Below are 25,417 nucleotides of genomic sequence, written 5' to 3' on the forward strand. Positions count from 1 at the left end.
TACGGAAACACTCTCCACCAAAAAGTCAGTGTTCGAAAACACATAAAGAGTGGCAATTTAAGTTCCTCTAAAGTTCTCTGGTTCAAGTTCAACACAGTTCCAATGTAACTTCCTTTCAGCAAGGACTGAGCAAATGCTGAAGTTACCTTCCGTGGATTCACAAGTATTACAGTTTACATCAGAGGGGATTACCTTCCCAAAGTTCAAACTCAACAAAGGTTTGTACGGTTCTCCAATTTCCACTCTCATGGTTCCTTTCCCCAGGAGTCACTCACAACAGTTGAGATTCACAAAATTCACAGGCCGGTAAATTGACGAGTTCATGAGAGATGTAAGGAACTCATGGTGGCAATAGCAAGACAGACACAAGGTATCCCAGTTCAAGGGTGTTTATTAAATTGTAACAATGGGTGCGATAAACTCCTAATCTAAACCTAAATCTAAGATGAGAGCAAGCTACGACCATCAAATAATAATGATACAGTCCAAGTGGAGTCTAGTCAAATAAAAAGGGCCTATACTAAAACTATTGCTAATCCTTACCACTATGCTACATAATAGTGTGGGATAGTGTTCACAAGAACAGAAAGAATTGTTCTCAAAATGATAAGTCTGGATGGTATAACTGGGGTCTCCATTCCCCATGTTTTTAGCATGGGATAGGTGGGACTCTTAAGCACAGCACACTCCTGGGCCTCGTCAGCACGAGGTTACAGTTAATTTCCATAATATCAGGGCCTTCTGTGGCCAAGTCTCTTTCACATAAAGTCTCTTGCCTCAGAGGACCAGATAAGTCCTCAATAAATATTTTCGGGGGGGGGGGGAGGGACGATTACGCTTCCCCTTAGGATCTCCCTCTGCCGGGCTCCAATCCTTCATACAGCATGGGCCTCCCTCTGTTGGGTTCATTATGGCCTTTCATTCAAATTATCAGCAGCTTGTAATATTCAAGAGTCTTAATGTATTTTTAAATAACCTTTCACTGTGGACAACACTCAGCCAGGTCCACTCTTGTCGACACAGTGTTCATGTGTGTATTATGCTTCACCCCAATTCGCAGGTATCCTTCAGCCGGGGTTCAGGTTTGCCAAATATACCGTTCACTTTGCTTTCTCACAAAGAGGGATTAACTCTCGTTAGCATTCCCCTTGGCATCCTTCCGTCAGGTCCGCATAGCCATTTTAACACAGTTCATGATTTTCCAATGCAGTTCATGATTTGCTCATCTCATAAGAGCGGGGTTTCCTTTTCCTAGCGTTCTCTTGGCATCCCTCTGTCGGGTTCACACAACAGTTCCTTTAGACCCCTGACGTTCTTCCTTTTACCCAAGTCTGGATCTCAGCCTCCAGCCAGGCTTCCTTTTACTTTCCTGCTTGTCAATGCGTCAGAGACTTTCGATTGCACAAGGGGTTTGACTCGACCATTGTATCACCCCTCTGACTCCTCGTGCCGGCCTCTCCTAGGGCTTCCTGGTACTTGTAGTTTCAACAAAGGGGACCAGTCAGAGTACTTCGAATGAGCGCCCACGAAACGCCGGACCACTCTGCATCTGGACCTTCACTGGAGTTTCTTTAAAAGTTCAAATACACAAGTTCTTTGTTCAACAATGTTGCCACCTGCAAACTTGGACCCAGCACAGTTTGGTTTATTATCAGTCCTCTCCGACTCACCGGCTGTGCTGAATTGTTGGAGTTTCTTGTATTGGGGGTCAAGGACAGCACCACAGCAGCAAGCGCTTCTTCCCGCTCTGGCTATCAGCACGGGAGGGCCCCGTGTATCGTTGACACCTGTCACACCACCTGGAATTCCCGGTGTTATGATTTCCCTTTCGGAGGCTTTGTGAGTCTGTGTTGAAAAGGGCCAGGGAAATTCCCTCCTCGTCGTCCTTTCAGGTCTCGACACCTTTCTCTTCTATTTAAGCTGCCTGTCTGGAATAGCTGCTTCCTAGTGTGTTCAGCATTGCTCAAAGTTTGCTCTCGGGCTCTGCCATTTATCCCTGTTGGGAAGAGAAAGGGCCATTAGGTATGTGTAATTATTGGCAATTGCCTGACCCTTATGTTGGGACATCTCAGTTAAACGTCTATGGTGTTAGTCCGTTGTTTGTCACAGTGTAGGAAAGTGTTTGTGTTAGAAAAAGGGGGGTAGAGTTTCTAGAAAGGGGAAAAGGTGTCATAAGGAAGGGGATACCGCGTCTCACCCATCAGCGTCCCACTTCCACTCCCTGAGGACCCCTCATCCAGGTGATCCTACCCCACTGGTCCACCACAGGAACTGGATCCAATAGCAATGGCTGTGTCCTGGCCCCCTGGACGACAGATCCCCGGGGACTAGTAAGTGAGACACCTTCAGGTTTCTCACAGAGAACACAGGGTCCGTTTAACCTCTTCCTTGGTTCACTTCACCAATGGTTCACACCTCTTAGATGCTTGTCAACTCTATTGTGGCTTCTGGTCTAGGCGCAGCTGTCAGATCATACGGTCCACCCATCACAAGTCACACAACCATATGTTTCCCATAGGTGATGGTTCACAAGTTTCAGTCTTTCGCTTTGTTTTGGAGGTGTCTCTTTGGCAATGATGGTGTTATACAATTTCTGTTGTGCGGGCTCATCCAGCCACTCTTGCCAAAGTCATCAATATACACATGTGTTCATTGTATGGGCTCAGTAGCCCCTCTCATCTTGTTCGATGTTCAATGTTGGTCACCTATTTGTGGTTTGGGTTCAATAACCCCTGTTGCTACGTTCTGTAATTAATATTACCAAGCTGGCAGAACTGTGGGCTCATCAGCCCCTTTTGTTATATTCAACCTTCAAAATATGCAAGCATCAAGTTTTTCTTTACTTCAGCATTCAAGATTTCAAATGTCCAGCTTTTCATTACTTTCGGCACTCAAGGTTGCAAGCATTCAGCTTTTCGAATTCAAGATTGCAAGTGTCCAGCTTTTCGTTACATTCGGTATTCAAGATTACAAGCATCAGGCTTAAAATCCCCTACCGGAGTGCCCTGGTGTCCCACAGTGTCCACTGACACTTACCGGCTGCAACTCTGCTTAGCCGGATGCTTCCCTCTGCGCATCCTGGGCTTCATGCTGGGTTAGTGGTCGCTATCCGCCTTCTTGACAAGGGTTCCCAGTCTGGCAATGCACTTCCGGCTGGACTCCCAGGAACCCTGTCAGCATTTGGCACTTCGGTTTCTCGTCCCCTCTGCACTGCACTTCTCAGGTTCTCTAGTACTCCTGCACCTTCTACTTTGCTAACCTCTTTCTCCTCTTCCTTTTGCACGCCACCTTTTACATGTTCCCTGGTTGTTGATGGATTTCAGGTGGAACGAGTCATTCCTAATTGTCTGACTTTGTGTAAACTCCTTAGTGTGACAGGCCTGATCTTCATGGCTCTATGAATCTAAACCTCACTCCCGTCACATTACCATAGTGGTTTTTCAATGGGAAATCTGCATAGCTCTTAGTTGCCTCTTCCTCTTCCCAGTACTCAAGGGGAATTTAAAGGGGGTGATGGAATGTGACTGGTAATAGCCCATAAAGGCTAAGGGTGGGGTGGAGAGGGTAGGTTGATGTCAGGTAAGGGGGGAGGGGGAGGAATACCATGTATCACCATCAGGTAACCTCTCTCCAATCCCCAAGGACCCTCCATTCAGGTGATCCTCCCTCACTTGTCTACCCCTAGGGTCGGGATCCAAGAGCGATGGCCCTTCCCTGGTCACCTGAACAGAGGATCTCAGGGGACTAGATGTGAGAATACCTTCCAGTTTCTCACACCATGCCTATCTGTTACTCATGTCTTCCATACCCCCCATTATGATTTATGCCACCGTTTTATTTTAATTGTCAAAGCGCTTTGGCGAAAGCGCTCTATAAATAAAAATAAATATAAATACAAATACTATCACAGGTATTTCCGTTTATATTACAAAAAAGCCAATGTGAAAATTAGAATAACTCTCTATACATGCCAGGAATCCTTTGCAGGGCTTATTCCTAGATTTCTACCTCTCAACATATTTAGCAACCAGAATCTGGTTTACACTTTTTAGCAAATGGTACTTGCCACTTTCTAAAAGTGAAGCCCCATTGCAGCTGCACATGCTGCTGGCATGTGTGATGAATCCAATGGAGTCATCACAGATTCCCCAGCGTAACCTCCTCCCATGTGACCAGAGGACAGCAGCCGCTACCTGATCCTGACTCTGGGTGCGGCTACAGGGAGGGAGGATCACATGGGAAGACACTACTACTGGGGAGATGTCATGACTTCATTCGATAAGATACGGTATCCCCCATTTTCCAATTAGGAAGACCCCTTGATACCAAACTCCCTAATAGCCTATTGCCACATATGTGTCCCCCCTCTTTAGGGAAAGTAAACACTCTTTTTTCCCCAACATCATTTAGACCAACCTGCCATTTCTGGTCTAAAAAGCACATGTACCAATTCTCCTTTTTTATGGAACTGATTTGTCATGGGGAATTAGTGAGAATGAGTTTCCAAATGCTAAACATCAGAAACCATCAATGAACTTTAATCCCCAAAACCACCTAAATCAGAAACTCTCAGTGGACTTCAATTCCCACAATCATGTGAGTTCTGACATCCTGCCACTGACAGTTAATTCGTTTTTGGTTATAGGCAGGGAAACTCCTCTTAGTGCAGGGACAGAGAGGCATTTTTCAGACACAATTCATTTAATAAAAGTATTTCACCAAAATCATGGCGACTTTGTGTCTGGCTTCCATTTATGACCACTCACACATGCCAATTATTCACACCCACCAGCAGGTATGTAGAGGGTGTCTTATATGTGGAGGATGGCAAGTCCAATAATGCACCCAATGGCTGGCAGTCTCATCTGGTACAATCTGTAAGAAACCAGGGGGGTGTCTCACCCGTTAGTTCCCAGGGATCTCTCTCTCAGGTGGCCAGGACACAGCCATCGCCTTTGGATCCAGAACCTGGGGGTGGACGAGAGCGGGAAGATCACCTGGGTGGGGGGTCTTCGTGAAGTGGGGGTGAGGAAGAGATGGGAGACGCAGTTATCCCCCCTATTTTGCACAGCTGGACCTAGAGCTGAGTGGTAATTTTGATAAGGACTCCCTTAACATCTCAAATGCCTATGATTTAACTGAGGCCTGGATGAATTGGATATGCCTCAACGGCAGCAAGACCAAACTACTAATTTTTGGCTCGCGCTACACTGCGCACGGATTTTGCTGTCTTTAAAATCAAGAGCAGCACAATCAAGGTGCTCGGCAAAGTAAAAACTCTAGGTATCACCTTGGACTCCTCATTGGGTGCAGAATCTCAGGTTAATCAGATTAGTAAGAGCTGCCAATACCATCTATGCCTGCTTAGACACATCAGGCCCCTGGTCACAGAGAAGAACTGCACCACCGCGCTTCTGATCAGAACGAATACTGCTTGCCTGCCAAAATGTCAGACCATTTAAAGCAATGCCGTGCGCATTATCAAAAAGATTGCAAGAGGTGAGCACATCTCGGCCGGAAGAAAGGAGATCTTCACTGACTGATGGTAAAAGATCAGATTGATTTCAAAGCCGGCACATCAGTCCACCGCTGAGATGCTCCTCTCTATTTAAAGTCACTGGTATACCCATATGTTCCCAGCAGAACCCTCTGTCCAGGAAACCAGGGTCAGATTAACTGTGTAGAATACAAGCGGAGCAAAGGATTGGGTCGATTTTTCTCTGCTAGAGCCGCTAAGCTATGGGCCACTCTACCAACTGCTCAGAGACTTGAAAGAAACTGTTAAAGTTCTGCTGAGCTTTGAAGGCCTTCCTATTCAAGTGAGCTTTCTGAGACAGATTCTTTCCCTCCTTTTCTCTCTTTGTGTTGTCCCGTTTCATCCATTTCGTCTTTTGTCTTTATGTTGGTGCCCTGATGCCCGCAGGCTGCAGCGCGTATACATTTATAAATAAATACATTTTGTTTATCCGACATGTCCTATTTTTTTAGGATTCACTGAAGTCCCAACCCCCGCCCCTTTGTACACAAACTCTGGGCAGAGAAAGAGGGTGACAGAGTAACAACATTAACTTTCATATATCGTACTGGACATGTCCCGATAATCGGGTCAGGCAAAGTCAAGCACTTGACTCTAAGTGCATACACCTGATACCAATTGGCTCTCCTCACATGAATAAAAGACAGAACCCAAAGACACACTCTGAACAAGGCGGAACACGAGTACGAGCAGACCTTTCGAGACAAAGGCAAACCTACTGGAGCAGGGCGACGGACCAAGGGGCGAGAGCACTCTGTCGAAACCCCCAAGAGTCCCCTACCGCAGGTCGTTACCTCCGACCTGCCATGGAAAACATGTGGAGAAGACAAGATCCCACAAGTGAAGACTGCATTGTGTTTCAAGGACACCAGCGACCCTCCCGGGTGAACGGCAGAGTTTGGGAGGCGAGGCCAAGCCTGTGGTACTAACCTTGACTCGTGAAATGGATATCACAAAACCAAGAAAGAGGCACACAGCTGGTGAGTTGGCAAGCGACCTGAGAGACCAGTGTGTGTTAAAGTTTGAAGTAGCAATTTATATCGTAAGTGAAGGCTGCATGCGTTTGGATCAGCCACGAGGAAAAGCAGACCTGTGAATGAACTGTAAAGTAATAGATATCTGTGAAATCAATGATACTAAGTAACAGAGTGGTTCGGTGAAAGGAAGTAGCCCACTCGAAAGTCTCTGTGAAAGGTGCATTGTATAAAGCGATAAAGCAAATAAACAGCAGAAGTAAAATAAAGAAGTTTAACTCCTAGAGAAGGGGAAAGTGAAAATTAAACAGTAAGCTTTGAGTCGAAATGGACCTGCAGTGGTCTGAAAAGTAAATCATGCACATTCCAAAGTCTTTGACATCCGAAAGTGGTCCGAGCACAACAGAGGGAGACCCGAAGTGAACTAAGTTTGGGGAAGGGAGCCCCCCACCTGCAAGTTTGTGTTGAACTTTATCGTCAGAGGTCTGAGCCCAGCAGAGGGGGACCTTTGTGAACTTTTCGGTCGAAACATTATTTTTGGAAAAAGAGAAGAGACTTAAATGCGAAGGCCAGACTGGCTCGATCCACATTCTTGAACTGTTTATTGTATTGAAAGCCGGGCCAGAGTGTGTCATCCTGCCTACAGAGACCACCTTACTCTGTGAGGTCTTATGTGGTGAGGAGAGCTGGTTCAACCACATTTATTTATTTGAACACTGATTTTTCCTTTTGCATACATTTCTCCTTCTTACACTTTTTTGTACAAGAGATAGGGCAGGCATTGGGTTTGTTAGCATAGGCCATTTTGATTTGACGGACTCCACTAGGACTGCATTATGTATTATTTGATGGTCGAGACTACCCCATCTTAGTTATAGGGCAAAGTAGGAGTTTCTCCAACCCCAACAATTTTCAAATAAAGGTTTTACAAATTGTACCCATTGTGTCAAGTGTCATACTTGTGACACCATGCCTCCCCTACAAATCCCAACAACACCAGTTTGTAAAACACAGTGCTCTGCCTGAAAGTGAGACTTAAGCAGAGCTGCGTTTCATGGCAGAATACATTTACTTGAATACCTAAATGTTTTTAAAAATCTCAGAGATTCCCTGTAACAGACAGAAATCTGTCACAGTACCAATAAAGTATTAGTTCATGTATGCGCTGCTACCAACCAACTTAAAACGCTGTAGTGCGTGTGCGAAAATGAGCTAAATAACATGGCACCAGTGCGCAGCCATTTTGGATGTTCACTTCCAAACCCCAATGAAAGTCCGCTTTTCTGCGAGCTCAGTTAGAAGGTAGACATGATTTCTGCAATGGATGCAATATTTTTGTATAAAGCAGATGAGCTCACAGTGGATAGTTTTCGCATTGTTCGCTCAAGGACGAGCCGAGAAGGGAGGTAGGGATGTGCAGGTGCAGTGATAAGGGGTACTGGAACCGAGAGCACAGGAGAAGGGCTGTGTTTTTCCACTGTCTGGATTTTTCCACTCTTGCCTCCCATGCTTGCTGTCTGTCCTTTGGCTGGGGGCAGTCTGCAACCTATGAGGGGCGGGGATTTGTTCCCCTTAAGAGGAGAAGGTCCCAATGAGGTGACCGAGAATTGGAACCCCGGGTGTTAAAGTCTCGCTGAGAGGGAGGACACTCTGCTCCAGACCCCGTTAGTTGATGCGTGGTCTCTCGGCCTACCTGCCTCGGGACTGTGACTTGTTGTCGTGGCTGAGATGAAGCTTTGTCCTACAAATTCCCTAACGGTAATGTATACCCGTTATATTCGTCCTGTTTTATGTATTCATATGTAATCATTTGCATTTATTCTACAGTTACATGTATGTTTATGGAGTGTGAATAAGGGGCCTGTAAAGAGCCAATTATTTTCTAACTGATGGTCTAAGTGTACATTACTGCCTTCCTGAGTCCAATACCTTTTAGGGCCTCCTTAAGAGTGCGGCGGTAAGGGGTTAACGGCACCGGCAAGGATGCCAGTGCCGTTAACGCCTTACCGTCGCATTACGAGGTCCCTTAGCGGGAGCCGCTAAAGGACCAGGGAGCTAATAACGGGCCCGGCATTAACGGGCCCGTTATTAGCTCCCTCCCCATTCCCATTGAGCCCTATGGGGGCTCGAATGGGAATGGGGATGGGTATTTTGAATGAGGAATTACCGGGTCCTCCAAGGTTGGAATGGCCCGGTAATTCCTCATTCAAGGAACCCGGACCCGGACCGAGTTTGGAGGCAGCCATGGCGCTAATAGCACCATGGCTGCCTCCAAACTCGTAATGAGGCCCTTAGTCTGTGTAGTAGGGTGAGTAATTCTGAGGTCACTAAACATGTCTGAAAAGCAAAACAAACGCCTGAGGGCAAGGATTTACATTATCATGTTGAAAATTCTGATGTTGACGAAATTGATATTGAGATGGACGCCTTGATGAAAATAATGTCTAGCAATTGCATTAAGGGATTAGTAAAGGTAATTCTGCATTGAGCTCGTTCCCACCAAGAAGATATTCTTGTAACGGCATGAATTAAATGAATGAATTCATCTTTTAATAAAGATGGCTGTGGAAGAATTGCAAAAGGGGGACTGTGGGGACATATAAAATAATGTTATTCATTAGCATGCCCCTTGGTGATGAACAGCAAACATAAAAGTCAGCAGTAGCTCTAACCGCTATAACGAGGACACAGCCATGAAGGCTGCTGGCACAGTAAAGAGATGCTGACTTTGCTGGGTAGGCCTTTGCACCAGTAAGCAGTGCAGTGCGGACATTGGCAACAATATCGGTGGATAAAGGCAGGGCTAGCCTGCATAGATGGAAAAGCTTAGAATGGCATTTGTCTGTGAAGGCAGCACGTACCCTGTTCTAAAAGGATGTCTTTAGAGACCATCCTAGAGTCATCTGATGATCATCAAACTACACTAGAAGTCATTCCCACATCATCAGACGTCATCACGCTGTCAAAGTCATCAGCAAATGTCTCAGAATGGTGGGTGATGATTTGGGGATGAGCTTAGGATGACTTAATGATTATGCCAATATCATCCTATTTTAGAAAACTCTTTGTTCCTGATAATTTTAGGATGACCTAAGAGCATCGCCATGAAACATGTTTGTTCTTGATCATTTGGGGATGACTTACTGATTACTTCAGAACATCAGAGTTTGTAGGAAAGTTTGCAGACCAATACTGATTGTCATTCAGCTTTTGCTTAGTTGCACAGGTAAAGCTTGAGACTAGTTGAGCCAAAGTAGACGCCAGAGGCCTAAACATAGCATGCACCCCTTGGGTGAAATTCCTTTGTCATCCCAGTCATAAGAAGGAACCCAGCACCCTCGCAATCCATACATTTCCATTCTGAAAGCACCAATATATGCCAGTATTCACATATATTCATTCACACAGTATTCATGTTTGCTTTGCGCATAATGCCATAATTATATAACATGGCCATCATGGCTCTGCCACAAACTCCGGTTGGCTTTGCCTTTAAAGATTTCTTGATGCAACAATTATACATGTGCAACTGGCTGCACAATGCAAGCCAGCCTACATGTGTAATAACGCTCATCATGTTTGCTTTATCCTTGATTCCCAGTGACAAAGCCACGCCACAGTAGGACATGGCTTGACTGGCTGCCCTAAAAGCCAGTCCAGACACATAATAACCTTATCATGCTTGCTTTGTCATAGAATCCTAGTAAAAATAAAATGTCATGCCACAGCAAAGAATGGCTAGACTTGGTGCCCCCAAATGCCAATGCAGCCACATAAAAGCCCATATCATCCTTTCTAAAAAAAAATCAACAGCATTTTGTACTGTCATCTATGATGGATACCCATTAAAAACGTGCATTGTAAAGATGGATTAAAAGATCCTTCCCAAGGTGGGGATTTATCGATGTAGGCTGCGGTGGTGGAGTGCAGCAGCCCGGGTCGCCGGGGGACTTCGGCAGAGGCGGGTGTGCAGCCTTTGCCTCTGTGGTGTGTAAGGTGCAGAGGCACTGCGCCCACAGCCGGTGCTGGCCAAGCTGAGAGACATGACCGCAGACCGCGAGCAAGAACAACCACTCGGGCAGACCCGGGCGCCCGAGGACCCAGTAATGCTGCGAGGCGGCAGAGAGCAGACCGTCAGGAAGACGCTGCCCGCGATATTAGAGGCTCACCGGGGCTAGATTCGTGGAGCGGGGACACCCCAGCTGGGCAGCGGCAGCGTGAAGATCAAGGTGGGACTGAGCCGCCCAAGCGTCTGAGAAGTAGCGTGTCAACGGAGAGATTGGGAGGATCCGAAGGGGCCATACCAGTAGCCCACTGCTGAGCGCTGCACAGCGGAGAAGAGCACCGGGAGCAGCCAAGAGGCCCGGGAGGGGCCGCACAGCGAAAGTCAAGAGGCAGGAAGGCGGCGACCTGAGGGGCTCGACCCTCTCCCTCTTGGAGGAGAACCATCACAGGTCAATGTGCGTCCTTGCCCAAGGAAAGGGTGCAAGCAGGCAGAGGCTGGACAGTGCAGGTAGTGATGCCAGCTTTGAGCAGAGCCCAAGCTTTGAAACTATCACTTTGCGGAGAAGGCCAGGGGAGGCCCTGCAGTGTTATAGCTGGGGCAGCTGGAGGCCCGTTTGAGGCAAATTTTTGATTTTGGAGATGCATATAGTGCCTCAGCCAGCGAACCCCCATCCAGAAGCACAGCAAGAGAGACAAGAGAGCAGGAGGCGCACCACGCATAGGAGACTGTGACCGGTGGGGCCCTGAAGCGGTGGCGGGCAAGGATCTACGCATGATGGCACAGCAAGTGTTCGCTGACCTGCTGGAGGTGGAAGACTGGTCGGGGATAGAGCTGGACTGCATACACAGAGTGTGGCCAGGCCAAAGAGGGGAGAGCCAAGGGGCAAGATGGGTTCTTGCGGGCGACACAGACAAAATTGGAGACTTTTGTCTAGGAGTGATCGCCCTGTCAGGTCATGTGCCCATAACTATTACCTTAAATATGGGGCAGAACGAACCAGGCCTATGGCGGTGGAAGTTCCTTGCCACCTCCTTAAGGATGGAGTCCTATGTGAGGACAAAGAAGAAAATTTTGGATTACTTTGCACTTAATGCAACAGAGGGTGTACTCGGCTAGGTGGTACGGGACGCATTTCACGCTACATTGATGGGGGAGCTCATTGCGATGAAGTGCCAGAGCGACAAACAATTAGGTATCTTACATGAGGAATTGGAAGCTAAACTTAAACAAATAATGACTTAAATGGCAAATAACGCGGGGAGTACGCTGCAAAGGGAATATCAGATGATTAGGGGGAAATTAGATGTTTTGCAGATTAGAGCTGCAGAGCGTTCATTGCTCTACCTCCAACAGATGCATTATGTCAAATACAATAAGGCAGATCGCTTGTTAGCAATGTTGATTAAGAAAAAAGAAGCGTTGAGGACAATCCTTAAAATTAAGACGGGGGGGCAAGAAAGCACTGCTCTACCTGACATAATTTCAGTGTTCAGAATATTATTCATCCCTGTACACATCAGATTGCCCTAAGGAGGAAGCCCAAAGGGAATACCTGCCCCGGTGCCCTCTCCCTAAAATCGCTCCTCAAGAATGGGAAGAATTTGAGGGAGACATTACTCCCGAAGAAGTAAGGGTGGCTATATCTGCCTTGCCATCAGAAAAGGCCCCGGGTCCGCACAGCTTCCCAGTGTGCTTCTACAAAACCTTTAGAGAGGCTCTGATACTGCGCTTAGTCCAACTCTTCAACTTTTTTGTGGGGGCAGTGTGTATTACCCTGACAATGGAAGAACCCAAGGTTGTGCTGCTCCCAAAACTCTGTAAGGATGTCACTCTATGCGGTTCGTACCGACCGACTGCCATCATTAATCTAGACACAAAGATCTACACCAAGGTTCTGGCATCACACCTGGATAAGCTCCTCCCCAAACTGATTCATCCTGACCAGTCAGGATTTATTAGGCATAGGCAGGCCTCGGATAACATTCGGCGGGTCTCTCATCTAATTGAAAAGGTAAATAATTCTACAACCCCTGCACTTATAATAGCGTTGGATGCCGAGAAGGCAATTGACCGGGTTGAATGGCCATTTTTCTTCCATACCATGGAGGTTATGGGATTCGGTTCTAAATTCCTTTCAATGGTAAGAGCTAACTACCAAACTCACTCCTTGCGCCTGGCAATCAACGGGCAACTTTCCCAGAGGATCAAGGTCTCACGAGGCACTAAGCAGGGTTGGCCGCTCTTATATGCCATCCACCTGGAGCCGCTCTTGGCCAGCATTAGGGCCTCTCCGAATATCAGGGGGATTCCATTTGGGGGTGAGGAGCATAGAGTTGCAATGTTGGCTGATGACACACTGCTCTTGATCACAGAACCAGAAACCTCATTCCCAGGGATCTTGCAGAAACTTCTTCTCTTTGGGAGGTGGCAGGGTTAAAAATAAATGCCCACAAGTCAGAGTTATTAAACTTGACCATCCACTAAGAAAAGGTTCAGGAATTGTGGGGTATAGTGCCCTATAGATTGGTGGAAACCAGCATTAGATATTTGGAGGTCCAGATTACTGGTTCTCTGGGTGCTCTTTACTGTGCCAACTACCCACCTTTAGCAGAAAATCTGTACCGGCTGCTGGCAGAACGGGTGCCCTTATCAATATTCTGGCTGGGTAGGATAAGTGCCCTTAATATGTTGATTTTGCCAAAAACCCTGCACTATTTCACTGCCCTGTCAGTAGGGGTTCCCCAAGGTTTCTTCAGAACCCTTCAAAAACATATGGGGTCATTTATTTGGAACTGCAAAAGACCCAGGATAGCCATGCAGATGCTAATGTCTCCCAGAAGCAAAGGGGGCTGGGAGCACCAAACTTCTGCCTCAATTTTGTTGCGGCTCAAATCAGAGGGATCTGGGATTAATTCAGGGCTGGTGTCGAACGGACAAAGCGGTGGTGGACTCGCCGATGTATGAGGTGTTGTGGCGTGACCCAAGGGGGATAGACCTGCAAACATGTACCGTAGCAGGATAGAGGCCCTAGTGGGGGACTCATGGGATGAGCTGGTGCAGAGGGTGAACTTGACCACCTTCACCTCCCCAGGATTGAGGATGTATAGCTGGTGAGAATGCTCAGTTATACAGCCTTATTGGGACATGGTCCGTGCAGCAATGAATAGTGTTTTTGTGAGTCAGATGCCGGACAACATAGGGATGGTTGTCCTTTGAATGGGCAGGCTTCTGGAAAATCTAACCTCGAAAGCTCAAAGAAACACATACGTCATCCCGATAGCGGCAGAAACGCTTGTGGTGGCACACAAATGGAAACAAAAAGCTGCCCCCACAGAACTCAAATGGGTTAGTAAAATCTTGAAGTTTGTGGCACTGGAGTGGGTGGCCTATTCAATTAAAGGGGATCACCAAAGGTTTCTCTCGGACTGGGACATTGTCCTGCATCACCTGCAGCGGGACTCAAGGCTGCACGGTTCCCACGGAAGTTGAGATTGCTGGGGCTGGTGCGAGTACTCTCTCCACTTGGGGAGGACACCTTCACAGGAAGCTTGGAGGAGATACAGCTTAAGTTTCTAGGGGCGGCAAGGACTATGGGGAGGGGGGTTCTCAAACGGTGCAAGGGTCCGTACAACGCTGGTGAGAGAGCTGTCAACTCACAGAAACTTGGCACCGGGAGCCATCTACAGAGTTTATGGACTCGGGGAGGCGGGGAGGGAACAGGATTGGGTGTGTTGTTGGTTACATGTGTTGGGATTGGGGTGGGGGTAGGGAGGAAGGGAGAACATAGGGGCGAGCAGGGACGTGGAGGGGGTTACATGTGTTCTTATTATTGAAAATGCCAATAAAATACATTTAAAACAAAAAAAGTGTGTGGTTACTGTGCTGTCCTCAGCTGTCAAAATCAGCTCCCTGGCCCAGCACAAACACACGCACGCACACATTCTTTGACTCAACATTCAATCACTTATTCACACACAACATTCACTCACTCATTGCATGAGGGGATCAGAAGGGACCTTCCCATACATTTGATATCCCCCTGCACCTGTTTCAAATAGGCACTGGGAAATGTTTTCTTTCCCAGTGCTTTTAAAAGTGCACCACTTTAAAAATTGGGATTTACTTGAAAATGCCCAGAACCCCCTTTCCACCCTCTGCCTTGCGCAGTTCTGCATTTGGTGGGAAAAGAGCACCTCAATCTGCACAACTATGATGCACACATTTAAATGTTCTTTGTGCGCGGTTCACCACCTTTTGGGTGCAAGGGAAGTAAAAGAGCATCCCATCTCTTGGACCAAACACATTTTGAAAACCGTTGCACAGTAGTTTAACCCTACTGATCACTTCTTTACGCTGTTTGTTCATTTCAGAGAGTGTGGTTCGAGGTGTCAGAGGGGAATTAGGAATGGGAAAAGACACACGGGAAGGAAAGGGTGCATTCGTTTTTTACTATTTCTGCAGTCATTAACCCCAGATTTGCTCATGAGCAGGTATTGTGTTAAATACCATTAGCTCCGGAGCAGATACTGTGACTGGAATAGTTTTAGCCCCAGAGTGCGTACTGTGCATGCCATCATTGTCGCAGATCAGGTATTGTGTCTGTAGTTATAAGCCCTAGGGCAAGTATTCCGTCATATTTAATGGATTAGGAGGTACTGCATCAAAAGTCATTAGTTCCAGGGAAGGTACTGTGTCTAGAATCGGTATCCCAGATCCGTTACTGTGTCTGTAATTATTTGCTCCAGGGCAGGTGTAGTCAGATGTAGCTGGTGAGCAGGCAAGTACAGTATTGGAAGTCATTAGCTCCAGACTAGATATTGGGCCTCATTACGAGTCAGGCGGAACGGGTTAAAGGGCTCCGCAAACTCCCCTCGTGGGACCCGGTAAGTAACGCCTGGTCAAACCAGGCGTCCTTACCGGGTCCCGCGAGGGGAAGAGGGAGCAAACAACGGGCCACTCGGAATCGGCCCGTTGTTTGCTCCCTCTCCCATTCAGCCCTATGGGGGCTCAGATGGTAATGGGGAAGGTCCGAGCCCGGGTTCCTGGAGGGAGGAATTACCGGGCCCTCCAAACTCGGAATGGCCAGGCAATTCCCCATTCTGGGAACCCGGACCCGATTTGGGCAGCAGCCATGCCGCCAATAGCGGCATGGCTACCGCCAAAGTCGTCATGAGGCCCATTGTGTCTGCACTCATTTCTTCCAGCCAGATGTGATGGCCCTTTCCCATTAGCAGTAGAGAAGGTACTGTCTGCTGCTATTCATCGGGGTGTTGTTTCTGTGTCTGCAGCCATTAAACCCTAAATTCCTTCCGCTTGCGAGGCGGCGACCGGGTCCCAGTGCAGGAGCGAGATGCCTGGCACCCCGGTCCCGCCTGCTTATATCCTGGTGGCCCCGCCCCTTTTCCTTTGTTCAGTCCATCGCGGGCTTTTGGGCCATTAGGCCTTTTGGCGCCGTTCCGCCCCTCGCCTTTTGACCCCAAGGGGAGGGTCCCAGGTCCCGACGGCATGACCCCGCAGGGGTTACCCTGCTGCCTCCTCCATCTTGGGCTGATTTTTCCGTCGTCAGCTCCAGAACAGACGCTGTGCATGCAGTTATTATTCACAGAAGGGTATACCCAGATAAAGTACCGAATCTGCAGCCATTAGCCCTTGGGAATTATTACGTTCAGGGTAGGCACTGGACCTGGAGACAGTACAAGTCTGCAGTCATTAGCCAACGCAGATATATACATACATATATTACTTACACCAGACCACTGTCTGTGCAGCAGCTGCAATGCAGTTATTGCGTCTGCTGCGAGCATTCCAGAGCCAGAACTGTACCGTAAATGTCTTCGCAGCAGCTACTGTCTCTGCAATACCAACAACACAAGCCTGTGTAATTTCAAAACCAGATGTTTAGAAAGTGACGTAATTACAATTTTGAATTTCAACTTGTGATGAGTACAATACAAAGAATTACAGATTCGGCTGCAGCCTCTTCAACATGCATTTCCAGAGGTTGCAAAAGGGCTCCTCTTGCCAACATAACAAAGCGGTAAGAATGAACCGAGGTAATGGATGCCAAAAGAAATGCATATCAAATTCATTGCAGAAGATGGATTGCATACACACTCACCTGATGCTGCCTGGAAACTGATAAGGCGTAAAAAGAGAGAACTTTATCTTGCTGAGAGTTTTGCTTTAAGTTGCTTTCATAATCAATGGAAACACTTTTTTAAAGTTCCTATGAGACCCGATAACATAGTTAGTTTAAAAGTTTGCCGACACTCTCTGAAATGCCTTTAAAGCGACATGACGTCGGAATGTTTTCATGTAGGACGTCTACGTTCTTAGGGCGAGAATCATGAAGCAGGGAGAACTCCATGGCATGCCCGGGCAGGTATAGTTAGGTGCTGGTGGGTTTGTTTTTCATATTTTTCTTTTGGTTTCAGCAAAAACAGATCTTTGTGTCTATTCTTGGCTGATAACTTGTATCCCCGTCTACACCCCACCCAACAGAAGTGATTTATGGCCGTGTAGCGCACTCGAGGGAATTTCAGGGCAGATGTTTTTTGCAAATTCAGCTTCCAGCAAGTCGGTTTTATTTTTTGCGTAAGTATAAAGTGACTATCTTGTTAGAAAGAGTATTTTTTTTTTTAAAGGTGAAAACCCAAATTGCTATTTTGCTGGCACAGTTGTATGTTAACATATATTTTGATTGCTACTTTTGAAGAGCAATTAGACCCTCCCTGGTCCCTATGGGACGGTGCACATGGGGCCTTGAATGGTGGAAGCTTAATGTACTAAATGAACCTTATTTGCAAATCCCTGGTTGCTTTTTTACTTTTTGAAGTGGTCCAATATCCACATGCTTGCGGTTCCCCTTGTGTGCGAAGTTGCTATGTGTACTGTACGGTGCATATACAACTAGTACACATGACTGCACCTTCAGTGGTTAAGAGTGAATCATTGCAGTGCTTTACTGTGAAGGTGAGTCAAACGTGCCCGGCGAGACTCAAGATTTGACCCGGTCATCCGCTTAAGAACATTTATTTATTTATTTTTGCATTTATTACAGCGCACAAAACCCTCGGATATCTAGGTGCTAGTTACATTGGAGAACATCGTATTGCAGTGTCGAGCAGCCCCAGTGAGAATGTGTCTATTGTGTATATAAAGGGCACAGTCGCACTATGCTTGTAATTTTCAACATGTTGCCCAAACAGCTGCACGCTATTGCACAGATGCCCTGTGGCATAGATGTCCCTTGTGTGAGGTTTGTTGATATGTGGCACGTGGGAAGCGTTTGCGTCTTACGCAGCATGTTCAGTATTGCTTAATTCTGAAGCAGGGTGCCAAGGGGCACAGTTTTGTTTGGCTGGCATGAAGGCTGGACAAGTTTTGAAGTGTGTGTCAGTCTGAGCAGCTGTGTGGTACGGCGGGCACTGCACACACCGCCAGGTGCAGTCTCAGGGCAGGGATGATTAAATTGCTCTGATGAATGCTCTTTGATTCCTGCTTTCCTGCTTCTGGTGGCACATGGTGCTTTTTGCTTTTACTTTACAAAAGCTCCAAATTAGATTTGCTGTTGTGTTTCTGCGCACAGAGAATGGTTGCAGATATTGGCCATCCAAGCTCTCACTAGGAAGGGAGAAAAAAGGCTTCTCTAACCAACAGTGGGCAGATATCCCCATCCTATTTATTTTCTTTAAACATCGCTCGTAGCCTGATCATTACTTTCACTTAAGTCACTGAACACCAGGCAACTAAAAAAAAAGTAAAACCACAGAACGCTACTCTCTAAGTGGCATCCATTCATTGTCCAGCAACTGAAAGATTTGCATTGAAGGATACCCTCGACCCCTCCGCCCCCCCCCGCACTACCTTTTCCACCTAATCAAAGCTAGGGAGGATTGTTTACAGTATACTGTCTGGCATTCAAAGACTGTAATTTTGTATTCTAATGCTTGTGAATATTATTTTTTCACTACTGGAAGTTAAGTATGCTATACCCCGTGAGGCAGAGCAGGAATATTGCTTTTACACCATTTATTTAATTAACATATAGAGAGCCTGGTTACCCCAGTTGATTTTCCATTGCCTTTTCAGTTTTGTGTCAGCCTTTGAGCACAGGGACAGTGTTCGAATTCTCTCGTGCTGTCCTCCTTCTATGTTTAGTTTATGTTCAACACTGGGGAAATTGCTACAAGATTTAATAAATACAAGTGTAAGTTTCAGGGACTCAGATTACTGCATGTTCTAGTTATACTTCTGTCCCATTCTCTTTATAGATTGATCAGGTTCCCTGGGGGTTTTCTATTGCCCCTTCAATGCGGTTTGATTTTTGCAACCATTACACCTCTGCAGTTAATTGGAGATAGTGTGCCTGTAAACTCTATAACTTATTTATTGAATGCTTGCCAGACTAGTTGTGATCACTGTCATTAATTAGAACATTTCTTTTTTGATCATTGTTTATTAAGATCTGGGGTGAATGCTTTTGATGATGATGGTTGGGAGCCATTGTGACATCTTTTTTTGGTCTCTAATGATGCGACCAGTTCATTCTCGTTGCATGTTGTCGAGCTTGGAGCTATTTTCTTGCTTTTCTGGATTTTTCAGCAGCCTTGTGTAATGGAGGACTAGCGCAGTAGTAGGAGTTTTCTGACCTGGCCGTGGAAGGAGGGACGTTAATTGCCTTGCTATTTGAAATTGGGAGGTCACTTTATTCCCTTAAGGCATTGGACTTCAAACCGTTTTATGCTGAACTCCCCCTTGAGTAAAAATATAGTTTCCAGCCCACCACCCCACAAACCACAAATGATTATAGTTTCTGTTAAAAACAGTCACCATAATCCTGTTTTAATGAACTTTATGCACCGCCACACCACAGGGCATCCTTCGGGCCCCCTTAGAGGGCCAAACCCCTCCCCTAGTTTGAAGACCACTGCCTTAAGGCACCCTAGCGGTTCAGCATACAGAGGCCCCTTTTTCATGGGTGGCGCGATTCCTTCCCTTCCCGCTTCCACACAATGACTGTTCTACTGATCAGTCTGATCACTTTCAAACCGTTGCCAAGTAGGGGTTAAATGGCCCTTCTGGCTACCCCTCTCTGGCTTTAATACCATTGCTGCTCCAATGCCCCCATACTGTTCCACATGACTAGGTCCATGCTTTCCTCAGAAAGGTGCATCCAACCCCTTATCTACGTGTATCAGGCTGTGGCGCATGTGTGATAAACCATGCCTTTGCAAAATTTACCCATGGCTTGCTTTACCTTTTTACAGGATTTTTCCACTGCTCATGAGCGCTGCACTATTTCAGCTGTAGTGCATAATGCATGGCACAGTAGCAAAGATTACTGGTCGGGGGGGGCTTCTCTTGACCCTTCTGGTGGATAGTGCCTGGCACAAATTATAAAAGGCCTGCCTGCTAAGGTGCCATATTTACTTTGTGCTCTCCCAGTAAAGATCAATTTGTTTATGGGTGCTGTCCCTGCATACCCTCCTTTTTCTGGTCCCTATCATTTCCTGCACATGTTGCTGTTCGAAAGCTGGGACTCTCTAAGATTGATATTTACATTGAAGAAACTGAAACGAGTGCCTGTCTTTTTTAAAGGACACACACAACATTAATCTGCACCATTTTAGGTACAAGAGCTCTTCAGTTAAGAACGTAGTGCCTCTCCAGATAACCCACCATTAATTTTATTAGCAAACAGATGGAACTAGTTGAAGCCACAATGAGTGAAAGTCTTGGAGGGATTTACCAAACACAAAGAGACTCCCCTTCACTCACAAATTGGGACACTTCAGGCAGGAACATTCAAAGCAAGCCCACTATAAATTAATGATTTCGGGTACAGACAAGTTTCACAAATACTTGGAGCATACTAAATTGGCTTTTCTGTTTTCTTTTAGGCAATAATTTAAGTCATGCCACTCTTTAATGTGCTTTTCTTTGAATCTGACAATTTTCTGTGTATTTGAAAGGTTGGGGAATTTGAGCCATTGGCAATTCTTGGTGAACTTAATTGTAAATGGTTGATAGAGGGTCTTGATGAAAATACGTGAAGAAAAACGTTTTCAAAGCAGTAGTGTTTTTCCAGTCGGCAGGTGAGCAATGTATTTTTTTTGTCCATGTATTTGATGTTTGGGGGAGGAGGGTACATCTGACGTCCCTACGTGGAGGAATTTGCTTTTTTCACACATACAGATGAGTGCTGCACAATGCCCACAACTCTTTTACAGCATGCATCTCTATATCCTCTAGAGTAACTGTCTAAAGTATAGATGGCCTACATGATTTATCTTATGTTATTGGGCATTTGTAGAGCGCCTTTTACCATTGGTATGATCTCAAAGCGCCGTGGGTTTAACGTCCTTGGGGATCATAGTCCAGGTCAGATTATGTGTGCAGCTAAACAGAGTTGTGGATAGCTGCATAGTGAGGGAGGGACGGCACCAAGGAGTGCAAGAGTAAGTAAAAATTAAACCCACGGGACAAATGGGTTCGCGCTTAAGGGGAGTCACTTACCCCATTATACAGCTCAAGCAAAAAGTCTGTTGTATTGATAGTCATATTTTGAAGTTTTAACTTGCCTTTTTCATACCCGCAGCAAAGAAACATTGTAACAAGACACAGAAAACAGTTGAAGAAGTAATTCAGGCTTTAAGAAGAGAGGCAGTGGAGGAAAAGCAGCTACTGGTGGAATCTGGCAATGGGGAAGCGCTTGAAAATTTAAGAGTGTTGCCTGAACTACAAGAAGATGCCGTGATAAAAACAAGAACACAAAGAAAATAATATTTTAAAAGCTGATGGGTGGAAACCGACTATTCCTAAACTTAGTAATGGCTGTTCACAGTTCGGTTCACAAAAGCTGGAAAACCTAAGTCGTTTGGCAGGGATGGCTAGTGTTCTTCATTCCTCTGTCATTCCTTCCTCAGCACCCACCTCTGTTACTTCACCTGGACAATTGAAAGACACAGCAATAAATCGCAGATGTTTCAGTGTAATGTTGCAGTTCCCAAAGATGTAGCTGTGCAACAACTACAACATATTGGACTATCAACAGTCCATTGTCTGCTACAAAGATTTTGTGGGACAGATCTATTTTGACAAGCTAATTTCTTATCACCACATCTTCGCAACAGTGTGTCCTTGTTACAGTATTACGACCATGCCTGTTTAGACAGTGAAGTGGCACCTACCCGTTTACATACACCTGCTCTATCATTCTGAGTACCATCTTTAAAAACAAAGGAATTGCTACGTCAGCCCCCGCTACTAATCGACATCTTTAATGTAATCTTTAATAGATTGCCCAAAGTTACTGATTAATGTGGTGAAACATACATGTATAGATTCAGTGTTTCAGAGCGGGTTGGAAAGAGGGGGGAGGTGGTGTGTGTGTCCGTGTGTGTGTGTCCTTGTCCCTTTATCAAAATTGACCAGAGAGATATATATATAGGGTTTTGGGGGGTTTCCCCCGCATATATGTTACAATTAACCTTTTCACAATTCGGTCAATTGTGAAAAGGTCAATTGTAATTAGAGCAATTGTAAAACCAACAATTCGTATACAACGTGTGTGTGTACTAATTGTTAGCTGCTTATAGTGATATTGGGTGAAGTGACTTTCGGCAGTCTGTCAAGTCTGTTTAGGTCACTGAAAGTGTGTATATTAGTGCAGTAATTTGTAATTGTGGGAGTTTGAATGTGATGCCTTGTTAGCTAGAGGGGAGAACAGATGAGGGTGTTTACAGGTAGGTTTGTGACATTGTGTGTTGGATTTGTAGTTTTGTACACTAAATCACCAAACTTAGTTAACAACATTTGAGTGCTCTAGCATAGAAGGCAAAGCTGGAAAGTGACAGCTGAAAATTCCCTTGAGGTTTTCCAGTACACTATTCAGAAATCTAACTGGACTCACCCGTCTTACTCACAAGGGATACATCCCAGGGTAATCAAAACCCTTTTCCTAAATCTTTTGGAAGCATCATGAAATAACTCCTCCTGGAGTTGTCTACAATAATCATTCACAATTTCAAACCCATCCCAAAGTTGTAATGGAACCATCCTGTAGTAATTGTCACCCATCCTGAAAATGACATGAGGTCTATACACATACTTCAGGATGGTTTAGTATGATCTCCCTGACCTTTCCATGGAAGACTCTACGATGGAGTCACTGGATGACTCCAGAATGATTCCAGGAAGATCTTCCTTTTTGACTTGGGTAGCCCTTAGGGTCACCCCCGAGGTGGGACGTTGAAGGAAGACCAAGTCACATGACCAGAGGAAGCGGTAGGTCTAAGACTAAGAGACACTAACGATGCCAAGGAACTGCATAATTCTCAAGGGGTGAATAATGTAGCATGATAATGGGCCATTCATCAGGTCATAAAAAGGAATCAAAGACACCATTTCGGGCATTGGGAGTTGTTGGTGCTTTTAGTTTCAGACATGGGCATGCTGCAGGTTATTGTGTAACTTAAGAAAACTGACTGCCTGTGGCTGCCCTTTGCAAATTCGTCTGTGGACTTTATTTTCCCCAACACAGTGCTCCGCCTCCAACATCCCCTTACAACCAACTCTTATTGCTTTTCTAAGGCCCGTGATATTTTTTAGACATGCCTTACCTGAACCTTAGAGTAGAGTTTTGATGTCTGGAATGTGTGTAAATTCAGTGGCGCGCATTATTGATACTTATGTCTTGCAAATACTCACCCTTAAATTGCGAAAATAAAAGTCGCACAGCATCAGTGGCATAGAATCCGAAGTCTGGGTTGACTCTGCACCACCCAGACATTCTCAAGAGAATGGTTACAGCCGGGCGGGTTCCGGCTCAGCCTTTTTTCATTGATGGAAGGGGATTTAAGTTGGGCCTGGCACGCTAATGAAGAGAGGAGAGTGGGATGAACAGTCCTCTCGACCTTCCAAGACAGACACGGGCAGCGAGCCCCATGCAAATAAGGGAGCGGCACTGTTTATTGTCTGCGCAGCAAAGTGCACCACTGATGATGGGACACAGTATGGCATCAACATCCATGCTTTGCACACAGGCAGTAGCGTGCAGGGGCTAAATGCAAAGTGCACATACCAACTCATTTTGATAATCCTACTGATGCCATTTTTATAGGAAGTACGATCTAGAGCAGGTATGTTGTTCTGTATTATGCAAGTATATGTACATGCAAGTATATTAACCTCAAACATTGGAAAAGCAGAGTTAGCCCTGCCAGATTTTGGTACTATGATCTGGCATATGATCAAAGATCTCTGTAAGTGCTTAAACACACTGAGCTATTTTTTCTTTTCTTGAGCTCAAATGTATCAATGAGCATTTCAACTTTTGCTTTTGCAAGTGATCAATATATTGTCCAAAAAATATCAAAATGATACAGGAGTTGTAAATTCACAAACTGTATGCACTGCAGTGAACACAGAAAGCATTACAATATTGATTGATCTTTATGGAATATACTCGTCAACAACAGCAGGTTTACAGCCTCACCAGTGCATGACAAAATTGTGACGTGTTATTTATGATTTATAATAAATTAACAAAGACTTATTTGCAGGATACAAAGGTGGGGATCCGGGGGACGGTCCCCTTTTGCCCTGCCATAAAGATGGATCTGCTATGGGGTAGGGTAGTTCCTTTTTATTGAGTCCTAGGACTTGTAGCAGAACATCTCACGCATTTAAATCCTGTGCTGTTTACTCATTTGTGGCTTGCACATTTCAACTAAAGTATGATATAGCTCTATAACATCTGGAATGTGGGTGAGCGAGCCTGGGTATCCAAAGGACCAAAATAAAACGTGCAAAGGTCTGTTTCACCACATACTTGAATTAGACATAGCAAGTGGCATAACTGGTGTGTGTGTGTGTTTTGGAAGGGGTGTACAATTTAGAAATTGGGGTGCTGGGCAAAATTAACAATACTGTATGATCCTGGGCAAAGCATCCTACCTATTGAATGGTGGGTGGTGGCTGCTGCATCACACGCTCCATGGGCCACTAATTGTACTTGCCCCCTGGCTAAAAGTAGCAAGTCTTCCCTGCACCTTATAGGGGTGCAGCAAAATCTACATTTTAGTGGGTGGGGGGGTCTAAGAGATGGGAGGGGCCGCTTCAGAAACTGTGTGGGGCACACTTGGAGGCTCTGCCCCTCCATTCAATCCCAAGGGTCGTCCGGCATGCCCAAGTAAGCGCCTCTATGTGCCAGTGAGAATAACCAAGTGATAGAATTTAAAGATGACCTACACATTGTAGTTGCTTTGATAATTTGCATATCTGTATATCTATTTGTATATCTAATGGCCAGGCATCCGATCAGGCATCAATCTTTAAGTAAAAGTGACCACCAGGGGACCAGACGGTAGTACAGTGTGCCTCCCCCTTTCCCTCTCCCACCTGCCCCCCACCCAACTCCTACCCACCAAAATCTGCTCCTCGGCCCAGCATTACACATAAGCATGTACATGTATATACACAAACACACACACCATTCACTCCTTTAAACATACCATTCACTCGTGCCACCATTCCCTGTACACTCGCTCATTCACACGCGCGCCCAATCGCCCATTCATCATGCATTCTTTCACACACATTACACATTACATAATAAATATACACAATCCTTGCACACATGCATCTAACGATATAATAAAAGGCCAGGTGTATGTTTGGCTCATGCTGTCGTTTTTAACTGTTGTCGCCGCTAGAGGTGGCTGTTGGCTTATGATATTTAGAGACATATTTAGAGACAATGCCAATTTGCATAGCTTCACCTCTTGTCACCGTTAGAGGGACCTTTTGGCTCGGGTGAATAGCGGCCCCACTTTGTCAATGAAAATCTGCACTTTGGCCCGTGTGCACGGTCCTGTACACTTGTACATACATATTTAG

At 45.8% G+C, this 25,417-nt stretch overlaps 1 protein-coding gene and 1 long non-coding RNA gene across 6 annotated transcripts in view; one reads left to right on the plus strand and one right to left on the minus strand.

Moving 5' to 3' along the window:
- Nucleotides 1-25,191, plus strand: part of LOC138467794 (uncharacterized) — a 328,988-nt gene extending 303,797 nt beyond the window's left edge. Inside the window, exon 3 of the long non-coding RNA XR_011268143.1 lies at nt 21,117-25,191. This is a non-coding gene — a long non-coding RNA (uncharacterized lncRNA). The remainder of the gene's footprint in view (nt 1-21,116) is intronic.
- The window catches only part of VRK2 (VRK serine/threonine kinase 2), a 711,103-nt gene that overhangs the window by 679,542 nt on the left and 6,144 nt on the right, over nt 1-25,417 (minus strand). Inside the window, exons 1-2 of one of the 5 annotated variants that reach the window (XM_069608046.1) lie at nt 16,635-16,710; nt 16,264-16,390 (exon numbers count right to left, since the gene is read on the minus strand). The exons of 1 other annotated variant lie outside the window; for it this stretch is intronic. In XM_069608046.1, coding sequence (XP_069464147.1) covers nt 16,264-16,320 — 57 coding nt within the window. In that variant the 5' untranslated portion in view covers nt 16,321-16,390; nt 16,635-16,710. Of the gene's footprint in view, nt 1-16,263; nt 16,391-16,634; nt 16,772-25,417 lie in introns of those variants that run through there. 3 more of the 5 variants (XM_069608043.1, XR_011268142.1, XM_069608044.1) reach the window with 3 other exon arrangements.

The sequence above is a fragment of the Ambystoma mexicanum genome, chromosome 4q, assembly GCF_040938575.1.
Source record: "Ambystoma mexicanum isolate Mex_15411 chromosome 4q, UKY_AmexF1_1, whole genome shotgun sequence".
Classification (NCBI taxonomy): domain Eukaryota; kingdom Metazoa; phylum Chordata; class Amphibia; order Caudata; family Ambystomatidae; genus Ambystoma; species Ambystoma mexicanum.